Source organism: Podarcis vaucheri (assembly GCF_965113315.1).
Source record: "Podarcis vaucheri genome assembly, chromosome: 3".
Classification (NCBI taxonomy): Eukaryota; Metazoa; Chordata; class Lepidosauria; order Squamata; family Lacertidae; genus Podarcis; species Podarcis vaucheri.
The window spans coordinates 5,160,088-5,187,064 of NC_138761.1; the positions used below are offsets into that span (position 1 = coordinate 5,160,088).

The 26,977-nt window shown below is 47.2% G+C and overlaps 1 protein-coding gene across 1 annotated transcript in view; it reads right to left on the bottom strand.

Annotated features, from left to right (window-relative positions):
• The window catches only part of KIF13B (kinesin family member 13B), a 207,893-nt gene that overhangs the window by 97,992 nt on the left and 82,924 nt on the right, over positions 1 to 26,977 (bottom strand). Inside the window, exons 8-14 of the mRNA XM_082216297.1 lie at positions 21,333 to 21,467; positions 20,574 to 20,686; positions 19,097 to 19,208; positions 10,329 to 10,541; positions 9,017 to 9,127; positions 6,755 to 6,889; positions 2,634 to 2,765 (exon numbers count right to left, since the gene is read on the bottom strand). Of these exons, the coding sequence (XP_082072423.1) occupies positions 2,634 to 2,765; positions 6,755 to 6,889; positions 9,017 to 9,127; positions 10,329 to 10,541; positions 19,097 to 19,208; positions 20,574 to 20,686; positions 21,333 to 21,467 (951 nt within the window). The remainder of the gene's footprint in view (positions 1 to 2,633; positions 2,766 to 6,754; positions 6,890 to 9,016; positions 9,128 to 10,328; positions 10,542 to 19,096; positions 19,209 to 20,573; positions 20,687 to 21,332; positions 21,468 to 26,977) is intronic.

Here is a 26,977-nt window from a genome sequence, read left to right on the forward strand (position 1 = left end):
CAACAAACACTCTGTGAGGTGAGTGGGGGCTGAGAGACTTCAGAGAAGTGGGACTAGCCCAAGGTCACCCAGCAGCTGCATGTGGAGGAGCGGAAACTCGAACCCGGTTCACCAGATTACGAGTCCACCGCTCTAAACCACTACACCACACTGGCTCTCACTTGCAAAACTCTAATAGAATTTGAATGATGTTAAAAAAACAAATATAAACACAGATAATATAAATGGCAAGGCACTATTAAAAGGAGCCAGTGTGGTGTAGTGGTTAAGAGCGGTAGTCACGTAATCTGGGAAACCGGGTTCGAGTCTCCGCTCCTCCACATGCAGCTGCTGGGTGACCTTGGGCCAGTCACACTTCTCTGAAGTCTCTCAGCCCCACTCACCTCACAGAGTGTTTGTTGTGGGGGGAGGAAGGGAAAGGAGAATGTTAGCCGCTTTGAGACTCCTTTGGGTAGTGATAAAGCGGGATATCAAATCCAAACTCTTCTTCTTCTTCTTCTTCTAAAAGCTCTTTCCCAAAGTTCCCAAAAGCCTGCAGGGATAAAATAGCCTTTGTCTGCCAGCAGAAGGACAAGGAGGAAAACAGTCTCGCTTCTCTAGGGAGGGAGTTAAGAAGTTTTCTGGGAGCAGCCACCAAGATCGTGCACAGCTAAGGAAACTTGAAAATAACTGAGCATCTCCCATTTCCCTTGCCCTGCAGATCCTCAGCGTCTCAGTTTGGGAAGTCAAAATCCTTGTGAATGGAAGCGCCCTCTTCTGAAAGCTTCGATCTCCTCGCTGTGGGAAAAGGCAGAACTGCAGTCTCTCGGTTGCCGCAAAGCCCTTACTCTGTCTCTCCCGAGTCCTCTTGGCTCTCTGTTCCGGTGGTTCTTTTCTGTCCATTCTGGCAGGGAGCGGACAGCAAGGCAGCCAGTCTAGGCTTCCGCTGTGGGTGCCTTGCTCCCTACGGCCCAAGAGCTTTTGTAGCTGGAGTCAGTCCGGGCCTTCCCGGGCCAGGTGGGAAAAGGCCTGCAAAAGTAGGGTGCAGGTCTTCCAGGACTCACAGCCAAGATGGCCCCGGAAGCTCTAAGTCACTGCAGGGAGTGGCAGGTAGCCTCACAGAGAGTCTGTCTGTCCCTCCCTCCCTCTCTCTCGATTTTTACTGAATGCATAAAAAATTCCAAGCCGAGAAAGCCCACAGTTTTGGCACCACGTCTCCATTTAAATTCTCTGCATTGGTTTGTTCTGTTTAGAATGGAGTGGGATGTTGAGAAAAGGAGAGAAGGGAGGGTGCAGGCGGCCGAAGGGGGAGCTGGGAAGATTCCCCTAATTTCCTAAAGTGGAATTTCAGAATTCCTTCCATGTTTTATGAACCACTCTGCAGTAGAAGCCACAGGGCTTTCTTTCAGGAAAGAAAGAGAAGGAGGGAGGGGAAGAGAGAAAGACGGAAGGAAGGAAGGAAGGAAGGAAGGAAGGAAGGAAGGAAGGAAGGAAGGAAGGAAGGGTTATAAGGATTTTAAGGTCTCAAATATAAATATTCATAAATGCACACATATCTAAATATATGAACCACATGTCAGAAATAGTACGGGAGAGAAATCCTGGAGCCATTTTGACTCTCCCAGTGACCTCAAATATTCCTCTGAAGTAAGGGGGGCAAATGGGGAAAGCCTTCCCATTGTCTTTTTGCTTGCAAATCCTGTCTTAAGGTATCTGAAAAAGTGTGCATGCACACGAAAGATCATACCAATAACAAACTTAATTGGTCTCTAAGGTGCTCTAAGGAATTTTATTTTTTTGTTTTGACCTCGGCAGACCAACACAGCTACCTACCTGTAACCTGTCTTAAGGGCTTATTTGTGTATGAATAGGGTGAGCCTGTGACCTGGACTCAGGAACTAGAGTATTAACCATCACAAAAGAATGGCCAGGCTGCCCAGGCAATGCTATCAGTGACCTTTATCAGGTATCCTGGAGGGCAGGATTTCCACTGTAGACCACCTCCTTCTGCGATGTATGTATGATGTGTTGGGGTTTTTTTGGGGGGGGGTCTTGAGCTACAGGGTGGGCAATTTCAAAAGTCTATTTTGCGCACCTTTGTTCTGGGTTCGTCCTCCCTCCTGCGTGTGGTGAGCAAGGACCCTTTTGCAACAGTTTAATAAAGACCAGGCTTACTAGCTGCTTTGCTTCTCAATGAGAGCAGTACATGTGAAAAGGATCTAGGAGTCTTGGTTGACCACAAAATTGACATGAGCCAACAGTGTGACGCGGCAGCTAAAAAAGCCAATGCAATTCTGGGCTGCATCAATAGGAGTATAGCATCTAGATCAAGGGAAGTAATAGTGCCACTGTATTCTGCTCTGGTCAGACCTCACCTGGAGTACTGTGTACTGTGTTTCCTGCTTGGCAGGGGGTTGGACTCGATGGCCCTTGTGGTCTCTTCCAACTCTAGGATTCTATGATTCTATGATTCTATGATTCAATATTCTCTGGTTGGCCTCTGTTATTTTCTCCTACCGATGGGGAACCCAGTTAAGGACTCTATACAAAGCTCCGGAATACCCCATAAGGGAAAGGGAGCAGTTTTTCTTGTAACGGAAGGCAGGAAGGAACAAAGGAAGGAGAGAGAGAGAAGCAAACACACACTCATCTTACCTAGTATTCTTCTGGGGTGTCAGCATAACCTGACCGTCCAAGGTGATGTCAATTATACAGTGTTCAGGCAGAATGCCCATGCCACAAAGCTGGATGTCTTGGGAGTTATCCGACCCAATCAAGGTGTGCTCCTGCAAAAGGTTCAAGGTTGATGGGTGGTTTAAAAGACAGCAAAAGTGTGGGGGTGCATTTGTTCAACATGGGAGGAAGAGCCTTAGCTCAGTGGCAGAGGACCTCCACTGAATTGCAGGGGGTTGGACTAGATGACCCATGGGGTCCCTTCCAATTCTACCATTCTATGCACCCGAAAAATCCCAAATTCAATCCCAGGCAGCCCCCGAGGCCCCAGCCTGAAACCCTGGGGAGCTGCTACCAGTCAGGATATCTGTTGTTGTAGTTGTTGTTATATCTGATTATATCCTGCTTTCCCCCCCAGAACCAGGACTCCAGGTGGCTCACAAAAATGTAAACCTACACAGATAAGACGCAACTAGATATATATATAGAGAGAGGGGGGGGACTGTTAAAAAAGTCATTAAACTCTCTATGGGATTGAAGATACATAAAACGAAAGGGTTTAAGGTCATTGAGAAGTAGGAGGGTTGGTTTGAGAAAATATTGGATTATTTGGGCAGGTCTGAACAATATGGGGCAATTAAAATGTTAAAAGTTAAATAAACCTTGTGGAGGGAGGAGTGTTAAAGTATATAGAATTGTACATATGGTTGATCTGAATATGTTATTTTCGATTACGTATACCCAATGTATCAGCCGACTGGGGGTTTTCACTGTTTGTTTTCGTTGTTTGTGTTTTGGTTTTTGGCAATACACACACACACACACACACACACACACACACAATCTATGGGAATTAAAGGTAAAGGGACCCCCTGACCATTAGGTCCAGTTGTGACCGACTCTGGGGTTGTGGTGCTCATCTCGCTTTATTGGCCGAGGGAGCCGGTGTACAGCTTCCGGGCCATGTGGCCAGCATGACTAAGCATGACTAAGCCGCTCCTGGTGAACCAGAGCAGCGCATGGAAATGCCGTTTACCTTCCCACCGGAGCGGTACCTATTTATCTACTTGCACTTGACGTGCTTTCAAACTGCTAGGTTGGCAGGAGCAGGGACTGAGCAATGGGAGCTCACCCCGTCGCGGGGATTTGAACCGCCGACCTTCTGATCGGCAAGCCTTAGGCTCTGTGGTTTAACCCACAGCGCCACCCGCGTCCCCATCTATGGGATTAAAACAATGCAAAAAACACACACCCATATCTACTAAAATACGGAAAGAAATAAAACTATAACTGAGCCGGGGGTCTGAGCAGCTTTCAGTGTCCGTACTAACTTGTGAAGAATCTGCCCTGCATCAATTCAATCTTATACTGTAACAGAAAAATAATAATCCTGCTAACGTACCCCCCCCCAAAATTGAGTAGGGCCTCCCCTCTCTCTCTGCATCACCCCCTATTCTCTCTTTCTTCCTGCCACCCCTCTTGCTTCCTCTCCTTGCCACTGACATAAAACTCTCGAACTGCTGGCATCTCTCTTGATTCCAAGAGCAAAAATCCAGCTTTTAAAAATTATTTTTCATTCGTCAGTGGAGAAGCAAATCCGTGATGTAGGGCGGACGACAGCAGACGAGACCAAGAAGGTGCTGTGAGTTCATTTGCAGAGATTCCTGGGAATAACATATATTGGATCAGGTCCGCTGGCTTCAGAACACCTGCCGACTCTTTTCCTAGAGGACGGGCTTCATTAAATAAGGAGGACCTTGTTTATTCCCCTCTATCGCACCAGGATCTGAAAGCACCCGCTTCCTCTTTCTCGCCCCTCCCTATATTCTCCTGACCTCTAACTTATCAGGGCGCCGAGAGGAAACCCGATCTTTCTGCAAGCGACTCAAGGTCACCCTCCTGAATTTGTATCGCTGCCAAGGCATTCCTGCTGCGCCTTCAGGCTCAGAAACATGTGTGTGTGTGTGTGTGTGTGTGTGTGTGTGTGTGTGTCGGCTGACAAAGCACTTTTGAGACGCAGCCCAGACACCTACACCTCCGGGAAGTTCTCCGGATCCACTCCAAAAGCCTCTGATCAGCTCTTTTGTTGCTTATTACCAAGCAATCGGGGGTGGGGTGGGGTCTGAGGAACCCTCCCAGCCCTGAATTCTTCCAGCTGCTGCAAAGTGAGCGATCCTTAAAGAGGGAGCTCTTGCAATGGCCAATGGTCCATCTGGCTTTGCATTGCTTGCACAGACTGGCAGCAGCCCTCTGAAGAGCTAACGGATTGAGGTTGAATCCCGACAAGACAGAAGTTCTGTTTTTGGGGGGCAAGGAGGCGGGTGGGTGTGGGGGACTCCCTGGTCCTGAATGGGGTAACTGTGCCCCTGAAGGACCAGGTGCGCAGCCTGGGAGTCATTCTGGACTCACAGCTGTCTGTGGAGGCACAGGTCAATTCTGTGTCCAGGGGGGTTGTTTACCAGCTCCATTTGGTACGCAGGATGAGACCCTACCTGCCCGCGGACTGTCTCGCCAGAGTGGTGCATGCTCTGGTTATCTCCCGCTTGGAGTACTGCAATGCGCTCTACATGGGGCTACCTTTGAAGGTGACCTGGAAACTGCAATTAATCCAGAATGCGGCAGCTAGACTGGTGACTGGGGGCGGCCGCCGAGACCACATAACACCGGTCTTGAAAGACCTACATTGGCTCCCAGTTCGTTTCCGAGCACAATTCAAAGTGTTGGTGCTGACCTTGAAAGCCCTAAACGGCCTCGGTCCAGTATATCTGAAGGAGCGTCTCCACCCCCATCGTTCTGCCCGGACACTGAGGTCCAGTGCCAAGGGCCTTCTGGCGGTTCCCTCATTGCGAAAAGCAAAGCTACAGGGAACCAGGCAGAGGGCCTTCTCGGTGGTGGCGCCCACCCTGTGGAACGCCCTCCCATCAGATGTCAAAGAGATAAAGAACTACCTGATGTTTAGGAGACATCTGAAGGCAGCCCTGTTCAGGGAAGTTTTTAATGTGTGACATTTTAATGTATTTTTGATCTTTGTTGGAAGCCGCCCAGATTGGCTGGTGAGGCCCAGCCAGATGGGTAGGCGGGGTGCAAATAATTTATTATTATTATTATTATTATTATTATTATTATTATTATTATTATTATTATTATTCTGGCAGAGGGCAGTCTTCCCCAGCCCTAGCTGGGAATGAATCTGGGACCACTGAGATCATCAGACTGTTTGCGCAACAGCCCCAGGGGTCTGGCTTACAGATCTGGAGCCCTGATCTCACTGCCTCTTCTCCTCTAATAGTAATAGTAGTAGTAGTAGTAGTAGTAGTAATAATAATAATAATAATAATAATAATAATAATAATAATAATTTATTATTTATATCCCGCCCATCTGGCTGGGTTTCCCCAGCCCCTCTGGGCGGCTGCCAACAAAAGATTAAATATACATTAAAACGTCAGTCATCAAACACTTCCCTAAACAAGGCTGCTTGTTTGGGTGATGCTTCATTGTGCTTTCAATACTGTGCTCGGAGTCATTCACACTTAATTATACAGTCATAACTTCTCTAAGGTAGTCTGTTTTAAAGTTTTTATGTGTTTATATGCCTATCGCACTTTTATACTTAAAATCTATTGTTGTATATTTTTTAAATGTTTGGTTTGCTATTGGAATTGTAGTTCCATTTGTGTTCCTCTAGCTGGTCTCTGACCGTAATAAATTTCATGTTTATGTTCATACACAGTCGTACCTCGGAAGTCGAATGGGATCCGTTCCAGAGGTTCATTCGACTTCCAAAACATTCGGAAACCAAGGCGCGGCTTCCGATTGGCTGCGGGAAGCTCCTACAGCCAATCAGAAGCTGTGTCGGATGTTCAGGTTCCAAAGAACATTTGCAAACCAGAACACTCGCTTCCGGGTTTGTGGCATCCGGGAGCCAAAACGTTCGACTCGCAAGGCATTGGCGAACCAAGGTACGACTCTCATTTATAATTATAAAAGTGTAGAATCATAGCTGACAGATTCTGCCAAAGTGGGACTCAGGAACTGAACTCAAACCCAAGGGGGCAAGCTTTCGTTTGGAATGACCCTGTGTAACGTTCCGGCATTTCACCTTTAAGTAGTAGACCAGGAGCTCGTTGAGAGCGGGATCCGCGTTCAGATTCACCAGGAAGCACTTGTTATCGCCAACTTTGATCCCAGAAGACTGGAGAGAGATGCCAAGGCTTTCAAGCTGCTTTTGCCGCTCCTGCACGAAGGAACAAAAATATTACGAGAAAGCAGGGTTAGGGGATTGGGGAGGAATGATGGACTGGGTGAAGGACAATAAACTGAAGTTAAAAGGTACATAAAAGGTAAAGGCGACTATGGGGTTGCAGCACTCATCTCGCTATTCAGGCAAAGGGAGCCGGCATTTGTCCACAGACAGGTTCGGAGTCATGTGGCCAGCAGGACTGAACTGCTTCTGGCGCAACGGAACACTGTGATGGAAACCAGAGCGCACATAAATGCCATTTACCTTCCCGCTGCAGCGGTACCTATTTATCTACTTGCGCTGGTGTGCTTCCGAACTGCTAGGTTGGCAGGAGCTGGGACAGAACAACGGGAACTCACTGTGTCGTGGGGAATCGAAATGCCAACCTTCCAATTGGCAAGCCCAAGAGGTTCAGTGGTTTAGACTCAGGTTTGGGAACCAAGGTACCGAGTGAGCAGGCACACAGCTTAGGGGTACTCAGCCTTAGTGGCAAGGGGTAATCCATGAAGCGAGGGCCAATTCTGGACAGGGAGAGTATGGCCTCAGTGGTCCAACAAGTGCCAAGTTAGAATACTACAATGCACTCTACATGGGGCTAACCTTGAAGGTGGAAGCTTCAGCTAGCACAGAATGCTGATGCCTGGTTATGGTAAAGGTAAAGGGACCATTAGGTCCAGTCGTGACCGACTCTGGGGTTGTGGTGCTCATCTCGCTTTATTGGCCGAGGGAGCCAGCGTTTGTCCGCAGACAGCTTCCGGGTCATGTGGCCAGCATGACAAAGCTGCTTCTGGCGAACCACAGCGGCGCACGGAAACGGCATTTACCTTCCCGCCAGAGCGGTACCTATTTATCTACTTGCACTTCATGCTTTTGAACTGTTAGGTTGGCAGGAGCAGGGACCAAGCAACGGGAGTTCACCCCATCGCGGGGATTTGAACAGCCGACCTTCTGATCAGCAAATCCTAGGCTCTGCGGTTTTACCCACAGCGCCACCCGCGTCCCTCTGCCTGGTTATGGTACAGAGAGGCAAAAAGTGACCTTATAACCGATATTACCAAGACCTAGAAGCTATTGGGTTCTACTCAAGAAGTTAGTATAATAAATAATAATAAATTTTTATTTATACCCCGCCCTTCCCGGTTTAAAAACCGAGCTCAGGGCGGCTAACAGAAAATATAAAACATTGATTAAAATGCAACTTAAAAACAGTATAAAATGCAACATAAAATGCAGCATCAATATCAATAAAATTAAAAAATTTCAGGGATCATTTCAGGGGCAGGGGACCCAGTAAGTAGACATCAAATGATCACCAGGGCTAACTGGCCAAGTTGGTCCTACTAGGACCAGCAAGGGACGAATTTAAATGTGGGGTCCCAAAAAGGGTTTCTTCACAGAAAAATAAAGGGAAAAGGGCATAGAGGATCAGGCTAATTCAAATTGAAGGCCAGGCGGAATAGCTCTGTCCTACAGGCCCTGCGGAAGGAGATCAAGCGTAAAATGTACTAAATGACTACAAAGCAGTACCTTCACCAGGACCCTCCAAATTTATGATCTGGGGATGACGCCCAACTCATCCTCCTGCAAGGAGGACTAACAAGAAGAGGGTACCTGACGCACGCAGGGCACTCTTGGTGGTGTCCCCTCCTCTGTGGAACTCCCTCCCAGGGGGGATGTAAATGCGACTTCTACATTTATCCAGTTGAGAGTTTTATGAGGTTTTTCCACTGCTGGTTTTCCACTGCAATATGTTATCTTTGCTTTTACCATCATTTTTGTGTAATTCTATTATCATTTGCCACCTCCCCTTCGGGAAGGGAGATCGGATTACAAATCGGAAATAACGAACGAACGAACGAACAAAACAAACAAAGCGGTATCTAGTCCACAAAAGCTAATGCCGTAATAAATCTGTTTGCCAGTAAACACGTCCTTTGTTTCTGAAAACAGTAATAATCTCCCTTGGGAAACAGCCGCCCCAGGAATTAAGCAAAGAACCATTTGGAGAGCATGAATTGGCCAGCTTACCCCCAAAATACCACAAAGTCATGTGAAGGGATTATTCGAGGAAAGCACCTCTCATTTTGCAGCCCCTGCCGCCCTCAAAACAGAAATACAGACCTGTGCGATCTCCTCCGTTTTCCTCAGTTTCTCCTCCCAGGTCACAGTCATCTCCTGGATAAGTTTCTCAGACTCCTCCAAGCGGTCCTTCAGTTCTGGAGACTTCATAGCCTAGGAAGTCGCAGAAAGGAAAGGGGAGAGAAAGCTGGAGAAGGAATATTTCTCGGAAATACCACTGCTTAAGGCTGGGGTGTGTGGGGGGGGGCTCCCAGCTCTCTTATCACTGTGATCCGAGTTACTGAGAAAAGGAACCAAAGATGCTGCGCTCAGGAATCGGATGCGTGAGGTTTTAGCTGAGGGCACCGGCATGGAAAAGAACCAACCGTGCAAAACTTGACCTTATTAGTGCAAAACAAAGGTCTGTGCCAAGGTGAGGGGAGTTAAAAGGTACCAGCAGAGGGGGACTTTGGGTTGCCCAAAAGAGCAGAAAAACAAATCTAAAAACAAACAAACCCAACAATCACCCCATGAGAGAGATTTGAGATGCCTGGCTGAAACCAAACAACTTTACAGGAACTCTTTAATGAGCTGTAAATTGGAGGGCTGTCACTCAATTAAAGGAACTCATAGCTGAATGAATTTTGCCTATGAATGAACACCTTTTTTTTAAGAATTGCATTTCTCAGTCCCAGAAGGAGCCATCACAAAAGAGGTCTTCGCTTCTGCGTGAAAACAGAGGGTGCCTCGTCTTAGTCACCTACGACCAGCAAACAATGTTGGCAAGGAACTAAATATATTTGCAAAATCTGGTGCAGGTCTTTGCGGACAGCTACCGTATTTTTCGCTCCATAAGACGCACCTAGTTTTTAGAGGAGGAAAGCGGGAAAGCCCCGTTTTTTGGGGGAGGGCAGGTCACAGTTGTGCAGCTTCTTTTGCAAAGGGGAAAAGCCCCCCTTTTTGAGGATCAGTTCAAAGTTGATGAGCTTACTTTGCAAAGGGGAAAAAATCCTGTTTTTATGGGGTTCAACTCAAAGTTCTGCAGCTTCTTTAGGAAAGGAAAGGGATCCCTTTCTACAGTTTCCAGACAGATAATCTAATCAGCCAGTCCCATGTCGCTGGGGAAACAAACGGCCTCCATCTGCAGAACATTCAACAATGGAGGCCTGGGCAAGGGGCCGGAAAGGGAGCCAGCGATCGACCACACATTCGCTCCATAAGACGCACAGACATTTCTCCTTACTTTTGAGGAGGAAAAAGGTGCGCCTTATGGAGCGAAAAATACGGTAAATCAGTCCATTAGAAAAAAGTTCTATTTAATTGGCTAACTGGGCACTGCAGGACCAAGGAAACTTATTCCACACAGCAAACCCACCTCGGCTTTGGTGAGCTGCTCCCTGAGTTTCTCCACTTCCTCCCGCAGTTCCCGGATGATCCGGGCATTGGGGTCTTCATTCACCACGGCGTGGTTGACGATGTTCTTGGCCCGGTCGGCGTACCGCAAGGTGGAGAGGGTCTCGTCGTAATTATCAGCCGCAGGGCTCACCGTAGCGACCATGGCGGTTTTGCTGTTGCCGCCGAGGCTGTCCTGGAAAGTGACGTCAGGGGGTAAGAATGTGGGCAATTTTGCACACTTTGGACAACAGAGGGAACAGATTGTTTTGCAGAAGGAACTCGCCCTCCGCTCCACTTGACACAAGTTTTGCTACACACAAGTAAACCCCCCAAATACCCGCGTCGGCTGAAGAGCAGCCAATTTCTGTAACCACCCATGTTGGCAAATAACTCATAGTTTTCAACCTTAGAACAAAAGAGCAGCCTTGTTCAAGAAAGTCCAGCATCTGCACTTTGGAACTGCCTGCCAATTGATATCAGGCAACTGCCTTTGCTGTGCTATTTTCCGCCTCTGCCGAAAACGCTTTAGTTTGTAAGCCGGTTTTTGAACATTTTTCGGAAGCCGAACGTCCAATGCAGCTGTCTGCTATGGTTTCTGGGGCGCCTGCACCAATCAGAAGCTGCGCCTTGGTTTTCGAACATTCCTGGACTTCCGAAACACATTAAGTTTGGCGCTTTTCTTTTTGCTATTTATTTTGTGTTTTTATTTTTGAGGCTTTTTCGGTTAACTTGTTTTTGTGACTGTGTGGAACTCAGTTCAGCTATTGATTAATTGATTGATTGATTGTGTGACTGCTGAAATGGATAAAAGCCCCCTATCCAAACAACGACTATCATCAGTGCAGGTAAGATTTTTTTTTTTATCATCTACAATACTGTCTTATTTATTTTATAGTACACTACTTTGATTCTTGCTTTCATTTTATGCATTAATGGTCTCGTTAGACAGCAAAATTAATGTTAAATTGCTGTTTTAGGGGTTGCTTTTAAAGTCTGGAACGGATGAATCCTTTTTGCATTGCTTTCTATGGGAAAGCGCACCTTGGTATTGGAACGCTTTGGTTTTGGAACGGACTTCCGGAACGGACTAAGTTTGAGAACCAAGGTAGCCCTGTACTGATCTTTCTGGCTGACGGCTGCCTTCCAGGATCTCAGCAAGAGAAAAGGCTTTGCCTCTAACTGCAGATGCTGGGAGGGTACGTGGGCAGACTTGAACCCAGATCCTTCTGCAAGCAAAGCATGTTCCCCACGACTAAGCAATCCTCCCTCTCGCCATGTTGGAGCTGGCCGACCTGACTGGAAGAATCCACGATCAGAAAGAAGAGGAACACCAAGAAGAAATTTAAAGATTATCTAGCTAAATATTGTAATATAAGATAATTAGAAGTCACTTGAAATTATCAAATAGGCTTAGGATTTGCAATTCTGGTTCTAAACGCAGCATAAGGAGTCTATATAGTATATTGTATTTTAAAATGGGGTTTCAGAGTTTTTAGGGGTTCTTGAATGTCTTATGTAGATTTTTCAGTTTCATTGTTCTGTATGGGACAATGACAATAAAGATATCGTATCGTAGAATAAGAATGAGTTGTAAAGTATTATGGATTTAGACTAATAAGAAAAGAGAAGAAGATAGTAAACTGAAGGAGTTAATTTTATTAGAAAGATGATTTTGGAGAAAAGGCGATACAATGAAATTCAGTTGAGGAAGTCAGATAACAATGAAAGTTAAAATGGGTTGTAGAAGTAATACGTGCTTATATTTTTTTCTTTTTTCTTTTAGTAGTGTATTGTGTTTTCCTCTGTGTGTTTTATGTGTTATATTTGTCATAAATGTGGAAAATTAAAAAAATAGATTTTTTTAAAAAAATTCCTCCCTCTCACCTGGCGTGCGCTGGGAGGGAGCTGCTCACCGGCGACGTTGGGTTGCGGCAGAGAGCGATCGCAGCCGAAACAAGGTGCAGGGAAAAGGCTGCCAGATCTCCACATTTTGCCTGCGAAATCTAGGTCACGCGTCGCCACTGGGCATCATTAACATTGTTTTTATCTCTGCCTCCCCCCTCCCCACCCTCATCCCTACCACTCCTAATTGTTTTGCTGAATTTAAGCTTTTCATAACAACCCTCATTAAATCCAGGGGGGGGGGCAGCGGTGAGAACGGCTGGTTCGGATGTGGGAATACGCAGGTTCAGACCTGAGGCAAGTGGCTTATCGGCCCAATCTAGCCCAAGGGGATGGGGGCAGGGGAAAAGGAGGTAGCGCTGTCTCCTTGGAGGAAGGGATAGAGATGGGGGTGGAAAGGGCTCATAGCCGCAGCTTTTCTCTACGCAAGGCGTGCAGGAAATTTGCAAAATCTGGTGCGGGTTTTCCCCCCTCCCTCTCTCATCACACTGTAATAACTCGTGGACTTCCAGAGAAGCCGAAGATTCAGAACAAATAATAATTTATAATAATAATTTATTATTTATACCCCGCCCATCTGGCTGAGTTTCCCCAGCCACTCTGGGCGGCTCCCAATCTAGTGTTAAAAACAATACAGCATGAAATATTAAAAACTTCCCTAAACATGGCTGCCTTCAGATGTCTTTTAAAAATAAGATAGCTGCTTATTTCCTTGACATCTGGTGGGAGGGCGTTCCACAGGGCGGGTGCCACTACTGAGAAGGCCCTCTGCCTGGTTCCCTGTAACCTCATTTCTCGCAATGAGGGAACTGCCAAAAGGCCCTCAGCGCTGGACCTCAGTGTCCGGGCAGAACAATGGGGGTGGAGACGCTCCTTCAGGTATACTGGACTGAGGCCGTTTAGGGCTTTAAAGGTCAGCACCAATACTTTGAATTGTGCTCAGAAACGTACTGGGAGCCAATGCAGATCTCTCAGGACCGGTGTTATGTGGTCCCGGCGGCCGCTCCAAGTGACTAGTCTCGCTGCCGCATTCTGGATTAATTGCAGTTTCCGGGTCACCTTCAAAGGTAGCCCCACAAAAAAAGGACCTATTCACGCAGCAAATAGTTGGACTGTGGAACTCCTTGCCACAGGAGACTGGGATGGCTTTGAAAGAGGATTGGACAGATCCACGGAGGAGGAGAGGGCTATCAAAGGCTATTAACCTCCACAGCATCCAGTTTTTTTAAAACCTTCCCACAAGCATCATCCCGGTGGAGTACAGGGTCAGATTTAAGGTGCTGGTTTTGACCTTTAAAGCCCTGCACGGCCTAGGACTCTCGTACCTCTGGGACCGCCTCTACTGGTATGCCCCACAGAGGACCTTTAGGTCCATAAAGAGCAACACCCTAGAGGTCCCAGGCCCTAAGGAAGTCAGATTAGCCTCAACCAGAGCCAGGGCCTTCTCAACACTGGCTCCGGCCTGGTGGAACACTCTGTCTCATGAGACCAGGGTATAAATAAAAATTATTATTATTATCCACACCACCACCCAAGGTCAACATGAAGGAAAATTTTAAAAGGGTCTTCCTCATTTCCCTGAAAACTGTAACAAGAGTAGCTAGTTCTACGAGTTTTCCGTAGCCCGAGTGCCACTACTCGGAAGGCCCTGCTCAGTTTAATTGCTGCCTTTATTGTGTTCTAAGCTGCCCTGGAGCCTTCTTGGGAGACACGCAGCAGGCTACAAATCGGGTTTCATTTAGCTTTTAATCAATGAAACCTCGGAAGCTGTAGCTCTGGAGCAAGCCTGGGAGGGTATTTTGGATCAGGAGAAGAGGGGGAAGGGTAGGCAAAAGGGAGAGTTATGACTCTAAGCCCCTCCACCCGAGAAAGCTGCCCAAGATTTCACCTCCAAACAGGGGGTAAACAATCAAAGCTAATGAAATACTTGAGGCAGGTACAGAGCTGAATAATTGTGCAACATGACTAAGCCGGCCAGGTATGCGCTGGCACTGAAATGCTGGCAAGAAGCAAAAGGAACTGCGGAATGAAGGGGGGGTGATTTTCTCCCTCCCGACCTCCGCATAAAACCAGTGCCTGGGTTAAAAAAAAAGAAAGAAATAAAACATTGTATTTATGTGGATTAAATAGACTTATCTGAAGGTAGCCCTGTTTGATGCTTTTGAATTCTGGTGCTGGAGGAGACTCTTGAGAGTCCCATGGACTACAAGAATATCAAACCTCTCCATCCTTAAGGAAATCAGCCCTGAGTGCTCACTGGAAGGACAGATCCTGAAGCTGAGGCTCCAATATTCTGGCCACCTCAGGAGAAGAGAAGACTCCCCGGAAAAGACCCTGATGTTGGGAAAGATGGAGGGCACAAGGAGAAGGGGACGGCAGAGGACGAGATGGTGGGACAGTGTTCTCGAAGCTACCGGCATGACCAAACTGCGGGAGGCAGTGGAAGACAGGAGTGCCTGGTGTGCTCTGGTCCATGGGGTCACAAAGAGTCAGACACAACTAAACGACTAAACAACAACAATAAGCCCTGTTTAGGGGTGTTTTTAATGTTTAACGCTGTATTTTTTAAAAAAAAATGGTTGGAAACAGCCCAGAGTGGCTGGGGAAATAAATTATTATTATTATTTTTATTTTAAAAAGTAATGTCAGACACCACTGGGTACGAGGCCAGGCTGGCGTGGCCTTCTAGGTTGCTGTCCGAAAAAACCCAAAAGCTGTAGCTCTTGGAAATTGTGTTGAGCCTGGGAATAAAAGCTCATCAATTACCTGAGCAAAGACTCCTGCGTCTTCCTCCAGAGCTTTCCAATACGCACAGGCTCAGGCTGGGCAGACCCAGCGTGGGGCAAGAAGGGGTGCAGCTTAATCCTTAGCAAGGTGGCTGTTTTCTAGTTTAAAAAACCAAGCAAACCCCCCTCCACAACCTGTGCTTGCACCCACAGCAGCAAAGACACAGCTGATTCCCTCCATCTCTCCCCGAAAAAAATCCAGGTTGTTTAAAAGAAAAAGAAAAAGTATTGGAAAGTGTGATTTTGAGTTGAAAATTAAGTGGGGGAAGGATATAAGCCTCTCCCCCTTGTGATTCCTGCCTTGGACTAAATCAGGCTTGTCCAAAGTCCGGCCTGGTGGCCTAACCCGGTCCTCTGGTCGGCTTAATCTGGCCCCCTGTGGCAGTTTATTTCCTGGGCTAAAATCCAAAGAAAAATGCTCTTCAATCCTAAAAACAGCTCAAGTACTTCAATCTTAAAAAAGGGTTAGCAACTTTGGGGGGAAATTCAAAGAAAAGATCATCAACTTCAATCCTAAAAGAAAAGGTCAATAACTTTGGATGACCCTCATGCATGTCCACTTCATCAAATCTGGCCCTCTTTGGGGGGAAAACTGGACACCCCTGGACTAAATGGTCCCTTTCCATCTCTACAATTCTGTGATTCGATGATTCTAGGCTCTTTCCCATCTGCTTTGACTTACTGCCAGTCCAGACCGATTTTGGTTTAAGGAAGGGACACACAAACACACACACACACACACACACAAACAAACACAGAGGAGGAAAGCAAAGTGAACCCCCTTGCAATTTAAGAGTGGCCAGAGCTCAACAGTCCTTTCTACAACAAGGAAATCTACAACAAGGGACACGGGTGGCGCTGTGGGTTAAACAACAGAGCCTAGGGCTTGCCAATCTGAAGGTTGGCGGTTCGAACCCCCGCAACGGGGTGAGCTCCCGTTGCTCAGTCCCTGCTCCTGCCAACCTAGCAGTTTGAAAGCATGTCAAAGTGCAAGTAGATCAATAGGTACCGCTCTGGCAGGAAGGAAAACGGCATTTCTGTGCGCTGCTCTGGTTTCGCCAGAAGCGGCTTAGTCATGCTGGCCACGTGACCCGGAAGTTGTACGCCGGCTCCCTCGGCCAGTAAAGCGAGATGAGCGCCACAACCCCAGAGTTGGCCACGACTGCACCTAATGGTCAGGAGTCCCTTTACCTTTACAAAAAGGAAATCCGCCCTGAGTGCTCACTGGAAGGACAGATCCTGAAGCTGAGGCTCCAATACTTTGGAGAAGAGAAGACTCCCTGGAAAAGACCCTGATGTTGGGAAAGATGGAGGGCACAAGGAGAAGGGGACGACAGAGGACGAGATGGTGGAACAGTGTTCTCGAAGCTACGAACATGAGATTGACCAAACTGCGGGAGGCAGTGGAAGACAGGAGTGCCTGGCGTGCTCTGGTCCAGGGGGTCACAAAGAGTCGGACACAACTAAATAAATGACTAAACAACAGCAACAACAACAACGATCAGGCAGCTTCACTGAGCCCTTGCCAACATTCTGTTCAAACTCCTGCCTAGTGCAGTTATACTTTTGCAACAGCAGCCGTCGAGCCAGACGTCTTTCCCGGAACATGGAGGCACCCTGTACCTGTGGCATTTTCCGTGGCCTCATCCAACCCTTCCCCCTTTGACCTGCGGTTGGTACGTGTTTCGCGACTGCCTCCCTCTTGTAGACTGGAAGCAAAGGGCTAATCTCTGAAGTCGACAGTGATGACATGATGCAAATTTGGGTTATGCAAGGTTAAAAGCTCATTATGAAAATAGAAAGGTGTGTGTGTGTGTGTGTCTGGGTACTGCTGTGTAAGTAAACAGACTCAGAACCAGCCTGCCTATTGACTACGCACAAACTGAGATGGGAAGCCACAAAAAAAGGGAGACTGGAGAGATACTACTGTTTATTTCGTTTGTGAACTGCTTTCTATGAAGCATCAGTGTGGTGTGGGGGTTAGAATGTTGGACAAGGACCTGGGAGACCAGGGTTCAAATCCTCACTCACCCAGGACGTTTCCAAGCACAGTTCAAAGTGTTGTTGCTGACCTTGAAAGCCCTAAACAGCCTCGGTCCAGTATATCTGAAGGAGCGTCTCCACCTCCATCGTTCTGCCCGGACACTGAGGTCCAGTTCCGAGGGCCTTCTGGCGGTTCCCTCCCTGCGAGAAGTGAGGTTGCAGGGAACCAGACAGAGAGCCTTCTCGGTGGTGGCACCCACCCTGTGGAATGCCCTCCCAACAGATGTCAAAGAGAAAAACAACTACCAGACTTTTAGAAGACATCTGAAGGCAGCCTTGTTTAGGGAAGCTTTTCATGTTTAATAGGTTATTGTATTTTAGTGTTCTGTTGGAAGCCGCCCAGAGTGGCTGGGGAAGCCCACCTTTGGAGCATATTTCACAATGCAATTTTTTTTTATTAAAGAAAAAACCACAATAAAAAAAATAAAAGCAAGAGAACGTATAAAGCTCTGCCTCTGGGGAAAAGAGAACCAACAGCTCACCGAACCAGAGAGGCTGTTGCTTCCGGCTGAAGTTTGTGATTTGCAAGTTTTTGCTCTTATTATTATTTTTAATGCCTTTATATCCCACCAAGTCGGGATTCAAGGCAGCTTACAGCATTTAAAAACAGCATTATAAAATGCAAAGCAAAAATAATAATAAAAGTAAACAGGTTGGAATAATTGAAATACATTAGGAAACACGCTCCGAACCAGCAGTTAAGTACAGTTTGCCTAAGGAGCAGCCCAGTTATCAGCATCACCTGCATCTTAATTTCCTGAACAGGAAGGTCTTAGCCTACCAGCAGAAGGATAACAAGGAGGGAGCCAGTTTGGCTTCTCTTGGGAAGGAATTCCACAGTATGGGAGCAGCCACGGAAAAGGCTCTGCCTTGTGTCACTGATGTCGATCAGACCTAGAGAAGCTGCTCACCTGATATAACCGCATGAGCACTGTTCCAGGCTATTTTCATTCTCATGTACATTATATTAATTCGAAAGAAAGATTCAAGGACTTTCAGGGACTTCAGTTTGATAGTTTTGATGTTTTGCATTATTTCATAAAGTTTTCTATACTGTAATTGTTTTTGGCCATCGTGTTACTTTCGATATTGCTGACACCTGAGGACATGGGCAGATTCACCCCTCCTTTTTTCCAACGGGCTTTTCCATTTATTTTTTTAAATGGACCTAAAACAGCCGTGTCTTCTGCCCTGACAAGCAGAAGCACTGAGAAGGAGGGAGGGAGGAATGGGAACTGACTGATAAGAAACATACCAATGTAAAAAGAGCTTGTCAGATCGGGCTGGGGCCAATCAGAGGCCTTTGAGAAGCCAGCAAACAGGATTTGAGAACAATTTCACACTCCTTTCCTGTGCTTTCCAGCAGTTGGGGTTCAGAGACATTGCTGCGGAGCTATTAGCCATCGATAGCCCTCTCCTCCCTCCACGATTTTGTCTAATCCTCTTTTAAACTCATCCAAGCTGGACTGGCAGAATCCGAGACCAGGGAGAGGAGACGGTGGAGGAAGATTGGAAGAAATTTAAAATTTATTTGCAGAAATATTGTAAAATTTATGAATGTTAAGGACATTGAAATGAATTGCAGGGGTTTTAGCAACAAAGTAAAATGTAAGATTGGATTAACAACAGATAAATTAATAGGATATGAATTTGCTGAATTAATTTCTAAAAAGGGATACAAGAACGGGAGACGTGAGGAAGTCCGGAAAATAAGTTAATTGAAGATGAGAAATTAAGAAAGAGGGAATTTTTGTTTTTTGTTACTATATGTGTTTTTATCTCTTTTTTCTTTTTTGATGTGTTTAATGTTTGTATTTTTGTATTGTACTTTTTTTCTTTTGTGATTTTGTATTTTCTCTGTTTTTGTATGTTTTTTATTGTGAAAACCTAATAAAATATTCTAAAAAAATAAATAAACAAACTCATCCAAGCTGGTCACCACTGTTGTCTCCTGTGATTTAAGGCAGAGACTTCTCACGCTCTCTCACCTGAAACGCCAAATGACCGTTCGACTTACTTTGAGGAGCCAGGTGAGCACCGAGTCGCGGTACGGGACAAACTTGTTCTTGTTTTTCCCGGCGGCCTGATCCGCGAGGGCAGAAATGACCAACCCGAGAGTCGTGAGGGACCTGCATGGGGGAGAAAGCGTTTTGAAATCACATGTAGCATCATCTGGAGCACAACTTCCAAAGCTTAGCAGCATCTGACCTAGTCAAACAGCAACATATGAGCTTCACATAACTGGAATCTTGCTTTTAGCAACGAAACTCTCCCATGCTCCCCTGACTGTTAGGTCCAGTCGTGGCCAACTCTGGGGTTGTGACGCTCATCTCGCTTTATTGGCCGAGGGAGCTGGCTTACAGCTTCCAGGTCATGTGGCCAGCATGATTAAGCCGCTTCTGGCGAACCAGAGCAGCGCACGGAAACGCCGTTTGGGCAGGAGCAGGGACCGAGCAACGGAAGCTCACCCCGTCGTGGGGATTCAAACCGCTGACCTTCTGATCGGCAAGTCCTAGGCTCTGTGGTTTAACCCACAGCGCCACCCACGTCCCTTATGATGGGATTAGGAATAACTAAAACAGACATAATACAGTGGTACCTTGGTTTACGAACCTGGTTTACGAATCCGTTCCGGAAGTCCATTTTTAAACCAAAGTGTTCTTAAAGCAAGGTGTGCTTTCACATGACAGTGGGGGACTCAATTTATGAATGGAACACACTGAACAGGAAGCGGAACATGTTCTGCTTCCAAGGCAAAGTTCACAAACCAAAACACCTACTTCCGGGTTTGCAGAGTTCTTAATCCAAGTTGTTCATAAACCAAGCTGTTCTTAAACCAAGCTACCACTGTATTTGCCAAGGACAATATGGAGCAATACGGTTAAAATAAAATAAAAAACACAGGAAGAAGAAAAGAGAACTTCACTTGCGCACCCTAAATTATTAAATGTGTCAACACAAACTGAAGTTAAAAATATTATAGATGTGACAAGATTGGATTGTAACTGGATTGAATAATATTTTGGAAACGGGATGAAAGGGAACTATTAAACCTTGGAATCTAGCACACGGGGGGCACCTAAATTGTGTAACTGGCTATATGATTGATTGGTATTTGAACTGGTATTGTAATTCGGTATGGATATAATAAGGCTTATATTGCACTTTTGTTATTGAAAACTAATAAAAACTATTTAAGTTTTTAAAAAAGGAAAAGTTAAGGATTTCTTCACGCAATGTATGTCTCCACCACACACACCTGCCATCCCCAAAAGCAAAATAAATTCAGCCCAGAGACCCGTTATAACTCCCCTAATTCAGGTGTCAAAGACAGGCATTGCTGCTCCTGTGAGATCAGGCGCACTGATCCTGCTACATCCTTTCGTCTCTTGCCGCTATTCTCGTGGATTAACAGAATGCGCTGGGTCACGCAAACCCCTTCCCATTATTCATCCCTTTAAAGTATTCAGCGCCCTATGAACCCAAGATTTTACTTGTTGATGTTGCTTCCTTCCTTCAGCCGGTCACCCGCAGCCCCGGTCTTGGTGGCCCTTTCGCTGCCCGCCAGGTCAACGAGGCTCAGCTTGCCCACCTTCTCGCCAGACGTCTGCGGAACAAAGAGTGGGGAGTTAGCCCGGAAACGCAGCTCCTGAACTCGGGCCCAAGTGACACGGTTCAGGGCACCTCTGCTTTAGGTGGAAGAAGACAAGGGAGGATGCTTCGAGAAATGGTTGAAGGGGAAGAAAACTGCGGCGCTGCACAGAGATCCCTCTTACTGTTCTGGCTTCTGGGATAGCTGCGCAGCCTGCATTTGCTCCTTAAGACGCATACACATTTCCCCTTACAGTGGTGCCCTGCAAGACGAATGCCTCGCAAGATGGAAAACCCGCTAGACGAAAGGGTTTTCCATTTTTGAGCTGCTTCGCAAGACGATTTTCCCTATGGGCTTGCTTTGCAAGACGGAAACGTCTTGCGAGTGTTCCGATTTTTTTTGCTCCCCCCCCTTTTTCTAAGCCGCTAATAGCCTTTTAGCCGCTAATCCGCTAAGCCTTTAATAGCTGCTAAGCCTTTAATAGCTGCTATACCGCTAATAGCGCTAATCCGCTAATAGGGTTGCTTCGCAAGACGAAAAAACCGCTAGACGAAGAGACTCGTGGAACGGATTAATTTCGTCTTGCGAGGCACCACTGTAACTTTTAGGAGGGAAAAGGTGAGTCTTATAGAGCAAAAAATACGGTAATTCGAGAACTCACCCCTGACTTTGCATCGTACAATGTGTGCGTGAGGATAATCTTGAAGACGGCATGGGATCGGCTGCTCTCTTCGTTCATGTTGGTGGCGGCGACCGTGCGAGATTTATTGCCTTCGGACATCAGAGACTCTATGTCCTAAAGAAAAGACAGGATTGAAAAGCAATCGCAGTGAGGATCTGCAGGAAGGCAGGTGCGGTGCGAACACATCAGGGAGAACTTCTAAATTTGAGCGTGGTTTCACACTTCACACAGCGGTAGCAGCCCGATCTTCACTGCAAACCGGTGCTTGGGATCTCTCCATTAAACCACTGGGTTTCTGTGGGGGTGTCAGGACAAAGTGGGCAGCTTGTGGTCCAACTTAAAGAGGATAGCAGCACCAGTGGCACGACTGCCGTTTTCATTAGAGAAAGGAAAACCATTTAGATTTACAGTGGTACCACAATTCAAGAAGGACACTGACAAACTGGAATGTGTCCAGAGGAGGGCAACCAAAATGGTCAAAGGCCTGGAAACGATGCCTTCTGAGGAACGGCTGAGGGAGCTGGGCATGTTTAGCCTGGAGAAGAGGAGGTTAAGGGGTGATATGATAGCCATGTTCAAATATATAAAAGGATGTCACATAGAGGAGGGAGAAAGGTTGTTTTCTGCTGCTCCAGAGAAGCGGACACGGAGCAATGGATCCAAACTACAAGAAAGAAGATTCCACCTAAACATTAGGAAGAACTTCCTGACAGTAAGAGCTGTTTGACAGTGGAATTTGCTGCCAAGGAGTGTGGTGGAGTCTCCTCCTTTGGAGGTCTTTAAGCAGAGGCTTGACAACCATATGTCAGGAGTGCTCTGATGGTGTTTCCTGCTTGGCAGGGGGTTGGACTCGATGGCCCTTGCGGTCTCTTCCAACTCTATGATTCTATGATACCTCAGGTTAAGTACTTAATTCGTTCTGGAGGTCCGTTCTTAACCTGAAACTGTTCTTAACCTGAAGCACCACTTTAGCTAATGGAGCCTCCCGCTGCCGCCATGCAATTTCTGTTCTCATCCTGAAGCAAAGTACTTAACTGAAGCACTATTTCTGGGTTAGCGGAGTCTGTAACCTGAAGCGTCTGTAACCTGAAGCGTATGTAACCTGAGGTGCCACTGTAAGTCCATTCCCATCCCAAAGGGTTCACAGAGAGTTAGAAGATATCCTGAGGATCATCCAAGCCAGGGGTCAGCAAACTTTTTCAGCAGGGGGACGGTCCACTTTCCCTCAGACCTTGTGGGGGGCCGGACTATATTTTGAAGGGGGAAAAGGAACGAATTCCGATGCCCCACAAATAACCCAGAGGTGCATTTTAAATAAAAGGACACATTCTACTCATGTAAAAACATGCTGATTCCTGGACCATCCGCGGGCCGGATTTAGAAGGCGATTCGGCCGGATCCGGCCTTAGTTTGCCTACGCATGGTCTAAGCCAACTCTCCTACAATACAGTGGTACCTTGGTTCTCAAACGCCTTGGTACTCAAACAACTTGGAATCCAAACATTAGAAACCCAGAAGTAAGAAACCCGTTTTGAGCATTACGCTGAGGTCTGTCTGTTTTTGCTATTTATTTTGTGTTTTTGTTTTTGCTTTGTTTTGTTTTTGCAACTGCGTGGAACCCAGTTCAGCTACTGATTGATTGATTGTGAGACCGAAGTACACTGTTCACTGCTTTCATTTTATGGATCAATTGTCTCGTTAGACAGCAAAATTCATGTTAAATTGCTGTTTTAGGGGTTGCTTTTAAAAGTCTGGAATGGATTAATCCATTTTGCATTACTTTCTATGGGAAAGCGCGCCTTGGTTTTGGAACGGATTTCTGGAATGGATTAAATTTCAGAACCAGGGTACCACTGTATGCAGCCATCCCATAAGGAGATCGAACCTGCAACCTTAGCATCATCAGCAAAATGCTCTAACCTATTGAGCTATCAAGGCTGACGGGGCAACTAATTTCAGCATTCTTGATTCCATGCCCCTAAAGTGAATCACAGTGAAAATATATTGCACATATATTTGGGGGGTGCGAGTAGAGGTGAAGACACACACACCTCCCCTGTATTTACTGAACTCAAATAGCACCCCCAACATACTCCTAGTACCACGGGTGGGAAGGGGCTTATTGACGCAAACATTTGCTGATTAAGGCTTAGCCGAATTTGCATTTCCATCTCTCCACCCATTGTTTCTGGTGTTATGCATCTTCAGATGTTGCAATCAGTGTCTGTGATGTGCATTTTTGCCAATTCTGCATTTTATGCACTGATTTTACTGAACACTGCTTAGATAGAGTCGCATGAAGCGGTACAGAAACAACGCCAAACTGCTAATTAATTAATTTATACGCCACTTAATGACGAAATAGGCTTTTGAGACGCTCATGAGCACAAGAGTCGGTTATCCAAGCACGAAAAAGTTGCGTAACGTTACAAAAATAAACCTGAAAATAGAAGCAGAAGATGAGGCAGCTCTCAGCTGATCGTGGAGAAGGCTGCCCTCAACTCCTCCTTTCCCTTGCTTTCACAGATACAGGGCTGTTCCCTCTTAAAATCCATTTATTTAATGTACATTTTAATTATTTATTCCCCCCCTTTTTTAAAAAAATTGAAGCATTCTTGAGGCGGCTTACACAGCACGCTGGCGCTTCGTGGAAAGAGCTCTTTCCTCAATACGTGCAAGAAGAAGAAGAAGAAGAAGAGTTTGGATTTGATATCCCGCCTTTCACTCCCTTTAAGGAGTCTCAAAGCGGCTAACATTCTCCTTCCCCTTCCTCCCCCACAACAAACACTCTGTGAGGTGAGTGGGGCTGAGAGACTTCACAGAAGTGTGACTGGCCCAAGGTCACCCAGCAGCTGCATGTGGAGGAGCGGAGACGCGAACCCGGTTCCCCAGATTACGAGATGTCAAGGGATGGTTAGCTGCTTGTGCTTAAAATTGTGCCCCTTCAGAGTTTGTGCGACCCCACAAACCTCTGTGTGTGACAGAGCTCCTCAGACATGTCTGCTCTAGTCACTAGTAGAGTCTGACAGTGGCTGTCTGCGGAAGCGCTTCCAGCAAAGAAGTTCCTTAACGGAAACACGTCTCCTGGACTCACGACGTGGCAGCTTCCGGCGCAGCATGGGTCTCCCTGCAGTTGCTTCTGACACCTCCCCGCTATTTTCGCTCGAAGTGTCTCTCACCCCTTTCTCTCCCCTGCTGCTTCCTGCCTGGGCTGCTGCGTCTCTCTCAGCATTACTGAGATCCTCCTCCAGAGACCCCGCGCTCCCCCTGCTGGTCCCTGCTTTGGCTGTTGACTCTCTCCCAGTCTCTGGGAGCCTTACCACTTCCCTTTCCTCCGATGTCAGTTCCCTGACATCCACCTCCCCTCCAGGGCACCCCTCTCCCCCGCCCCTACTTTCTCCTCTGGGCGGTGAGAGCTGAAACCCCTAAAAGAGTCCTCTTCATCTTCAGACGTCTCGAACAATTCCCTCCATCGGTCTTCGTTCCGACTCGCTGAATCCTCCTCCACCTCGGAATCAGCGAACCCCTCCAACTCTTCTTCGTCGTCGGTGGTGGCGAAGTATTCCCTCCGGAACCTCGCCACTGGCTGGGGTTTTCTAGGGAATCTCTGATGAAAAGTTTCAATCAAAACCTCGTCATCTACCTCCTCTAAATGGTAACCCTTGGGTGGACAGCCACACCTGGTCCCCCACCCTAATGCTTTCCCCTTCCCTTCTGGTTTTGTCTGCCTGCCTCTTATATTCCTCCTTCGCCCTGTTTAAATTAAGTTGGAGCTGGCGATGGATCGCTTCCATTTCTTCAACGAACTGTTCTGCGGCAGGAACGCTCCAGTTCTCCCCCTCCCCCCCTGGGAAGGCTCGGGGATGACACCCGTGATTGGCCAAAAAAGGGCTCATCCCCGTGGACACGTTCTCTGCATTGTTATAGGCAAATTCTGCCAACGCCAGCTTCTCCACCCAATCATTCTCTCTGTCATTCACATAACACCTCAAATATTGCTGGAGGACACCATTAGCTCTTTCCGCCTGCCCATTGGTTTCTGGATGACGGGCAGTGGAAAAATTTACCTCTACATGCAATAAGCTCATGAGCTTCCTCCAGAACCTGGAAGTAAATTGTTTCCCTCGGTCCGAAACCACCCTCAAGGGGGCACCATGCAACCTAAACACATTTTCCACAAACAATTTAGCGGTTTCTTCTGCTGTGACCGCATGTGAGCAGGCTATAAAGTGGGCCATCTTGGTTAACAGGTCTACCACAACCATAATGGCTGTCTTCCCTTTGGACCTGGGCAGATCAGTCATGAAATCTATTGCCACTGCCTCCCATGGTCTTTCCGGCGTGGGTAGTGGTTCTAATAAACCTGCCGGTGCCCGCCTCTCCCCCTTGGCTCGTTGACATCGGTCACACCCTCTCACATATTCACGCACATCTTCCCTGACCTTGGGCCACCAGAATTCCCTGGTAACCAGCCACATGGTTTTGTGTTGCCCAAAATGCCCTGCTGTGGGGCTATCGTGCAGTTGCTTGAGTACCTTTTCCCTCAATTCCCCTTCAGGTATGTATAACGCTCCCTTGTAGTACAACGCCCCGTTTCTCTCCTCAAAACCCCCGGGTTTGTCTCCCTCCCTCCTGAGACCCCTGAGTTTGTCCTGGGCGTATTCATCCTGCACCGTTCCCTCTACCAGTTCCCTTTGCCCCACCAAAGCCGCCCCACACACCCAGCGGTCCTCGGGAATAACATGGGTCTCTTCGGGTGCACCCTCTCCCTCCAAATATTCAGGTTTGCGTGAGAGAGCGTCCGCCCTAACGTTCTCCGGGCCTGGTACGTAACAAATCTCAAAGTTAAATTTGGAGAACTCCTGGGCCCATCTCAACTGCCTTTGGTTGAGCACTCGCGCAGTTCTCCAATACTCTAGATTCTTATGGTCCGTGCACACTTGCACCTTCTGTTGTGCACCAATTAGTAGATGCCTCCATCTCCGGAAGGCCTCATAAATCGCAAGAAGTTCCCGGTCGTGCACCGTGTAGTTTCTCTCAGATTTGTTCAGCTTTCGCGAAAAGAAGGCACACGGTCGCCACTCTGACCCCTCCTTCCCCAGCTGCAGAAGAAGCACCGCCCCTATGGCTCTGTCCGAAGCGTCTGTTTCGACCCTCAGCTTTTTTTGTAAATCCACATGTAGAAGTTGTTCGTCAGAGGCGAAGGCCCTTTTCAGTTCCTCAAACGCTCGCTCCGCCTCCCCCGTCCAAACAAACTTCTTTTTGCTGCTGAGACAGTCCGTGATGGGCGCCGTCAGGTGGGCGAAGTTTCGGATGAACTTACGATAAAAGTTTCCAAACCCTAGGAACCTCTGCACATCCTTCTTGGTCTTGGGTGTTTTCCATTCCAGCACCGCTTGAACCTTGCCGGGGTCCATGGCCAACCCCTTGTCTGACAAGCGGTACCCCAGGAATTCCACCTCCTTGGTATGAAACTGACACTTTTCCAGTTTCACCCACAGTCTGTTGGCTTGCAGCCTGCTCAACACTTCTCTGACGTCTCTCACATGTTGCTCCTCATTCTCCGAATACACCAACACGTCATCTAAGAAGGCCACGCAATTCTTGTAGAGCAAAGGCCCCAG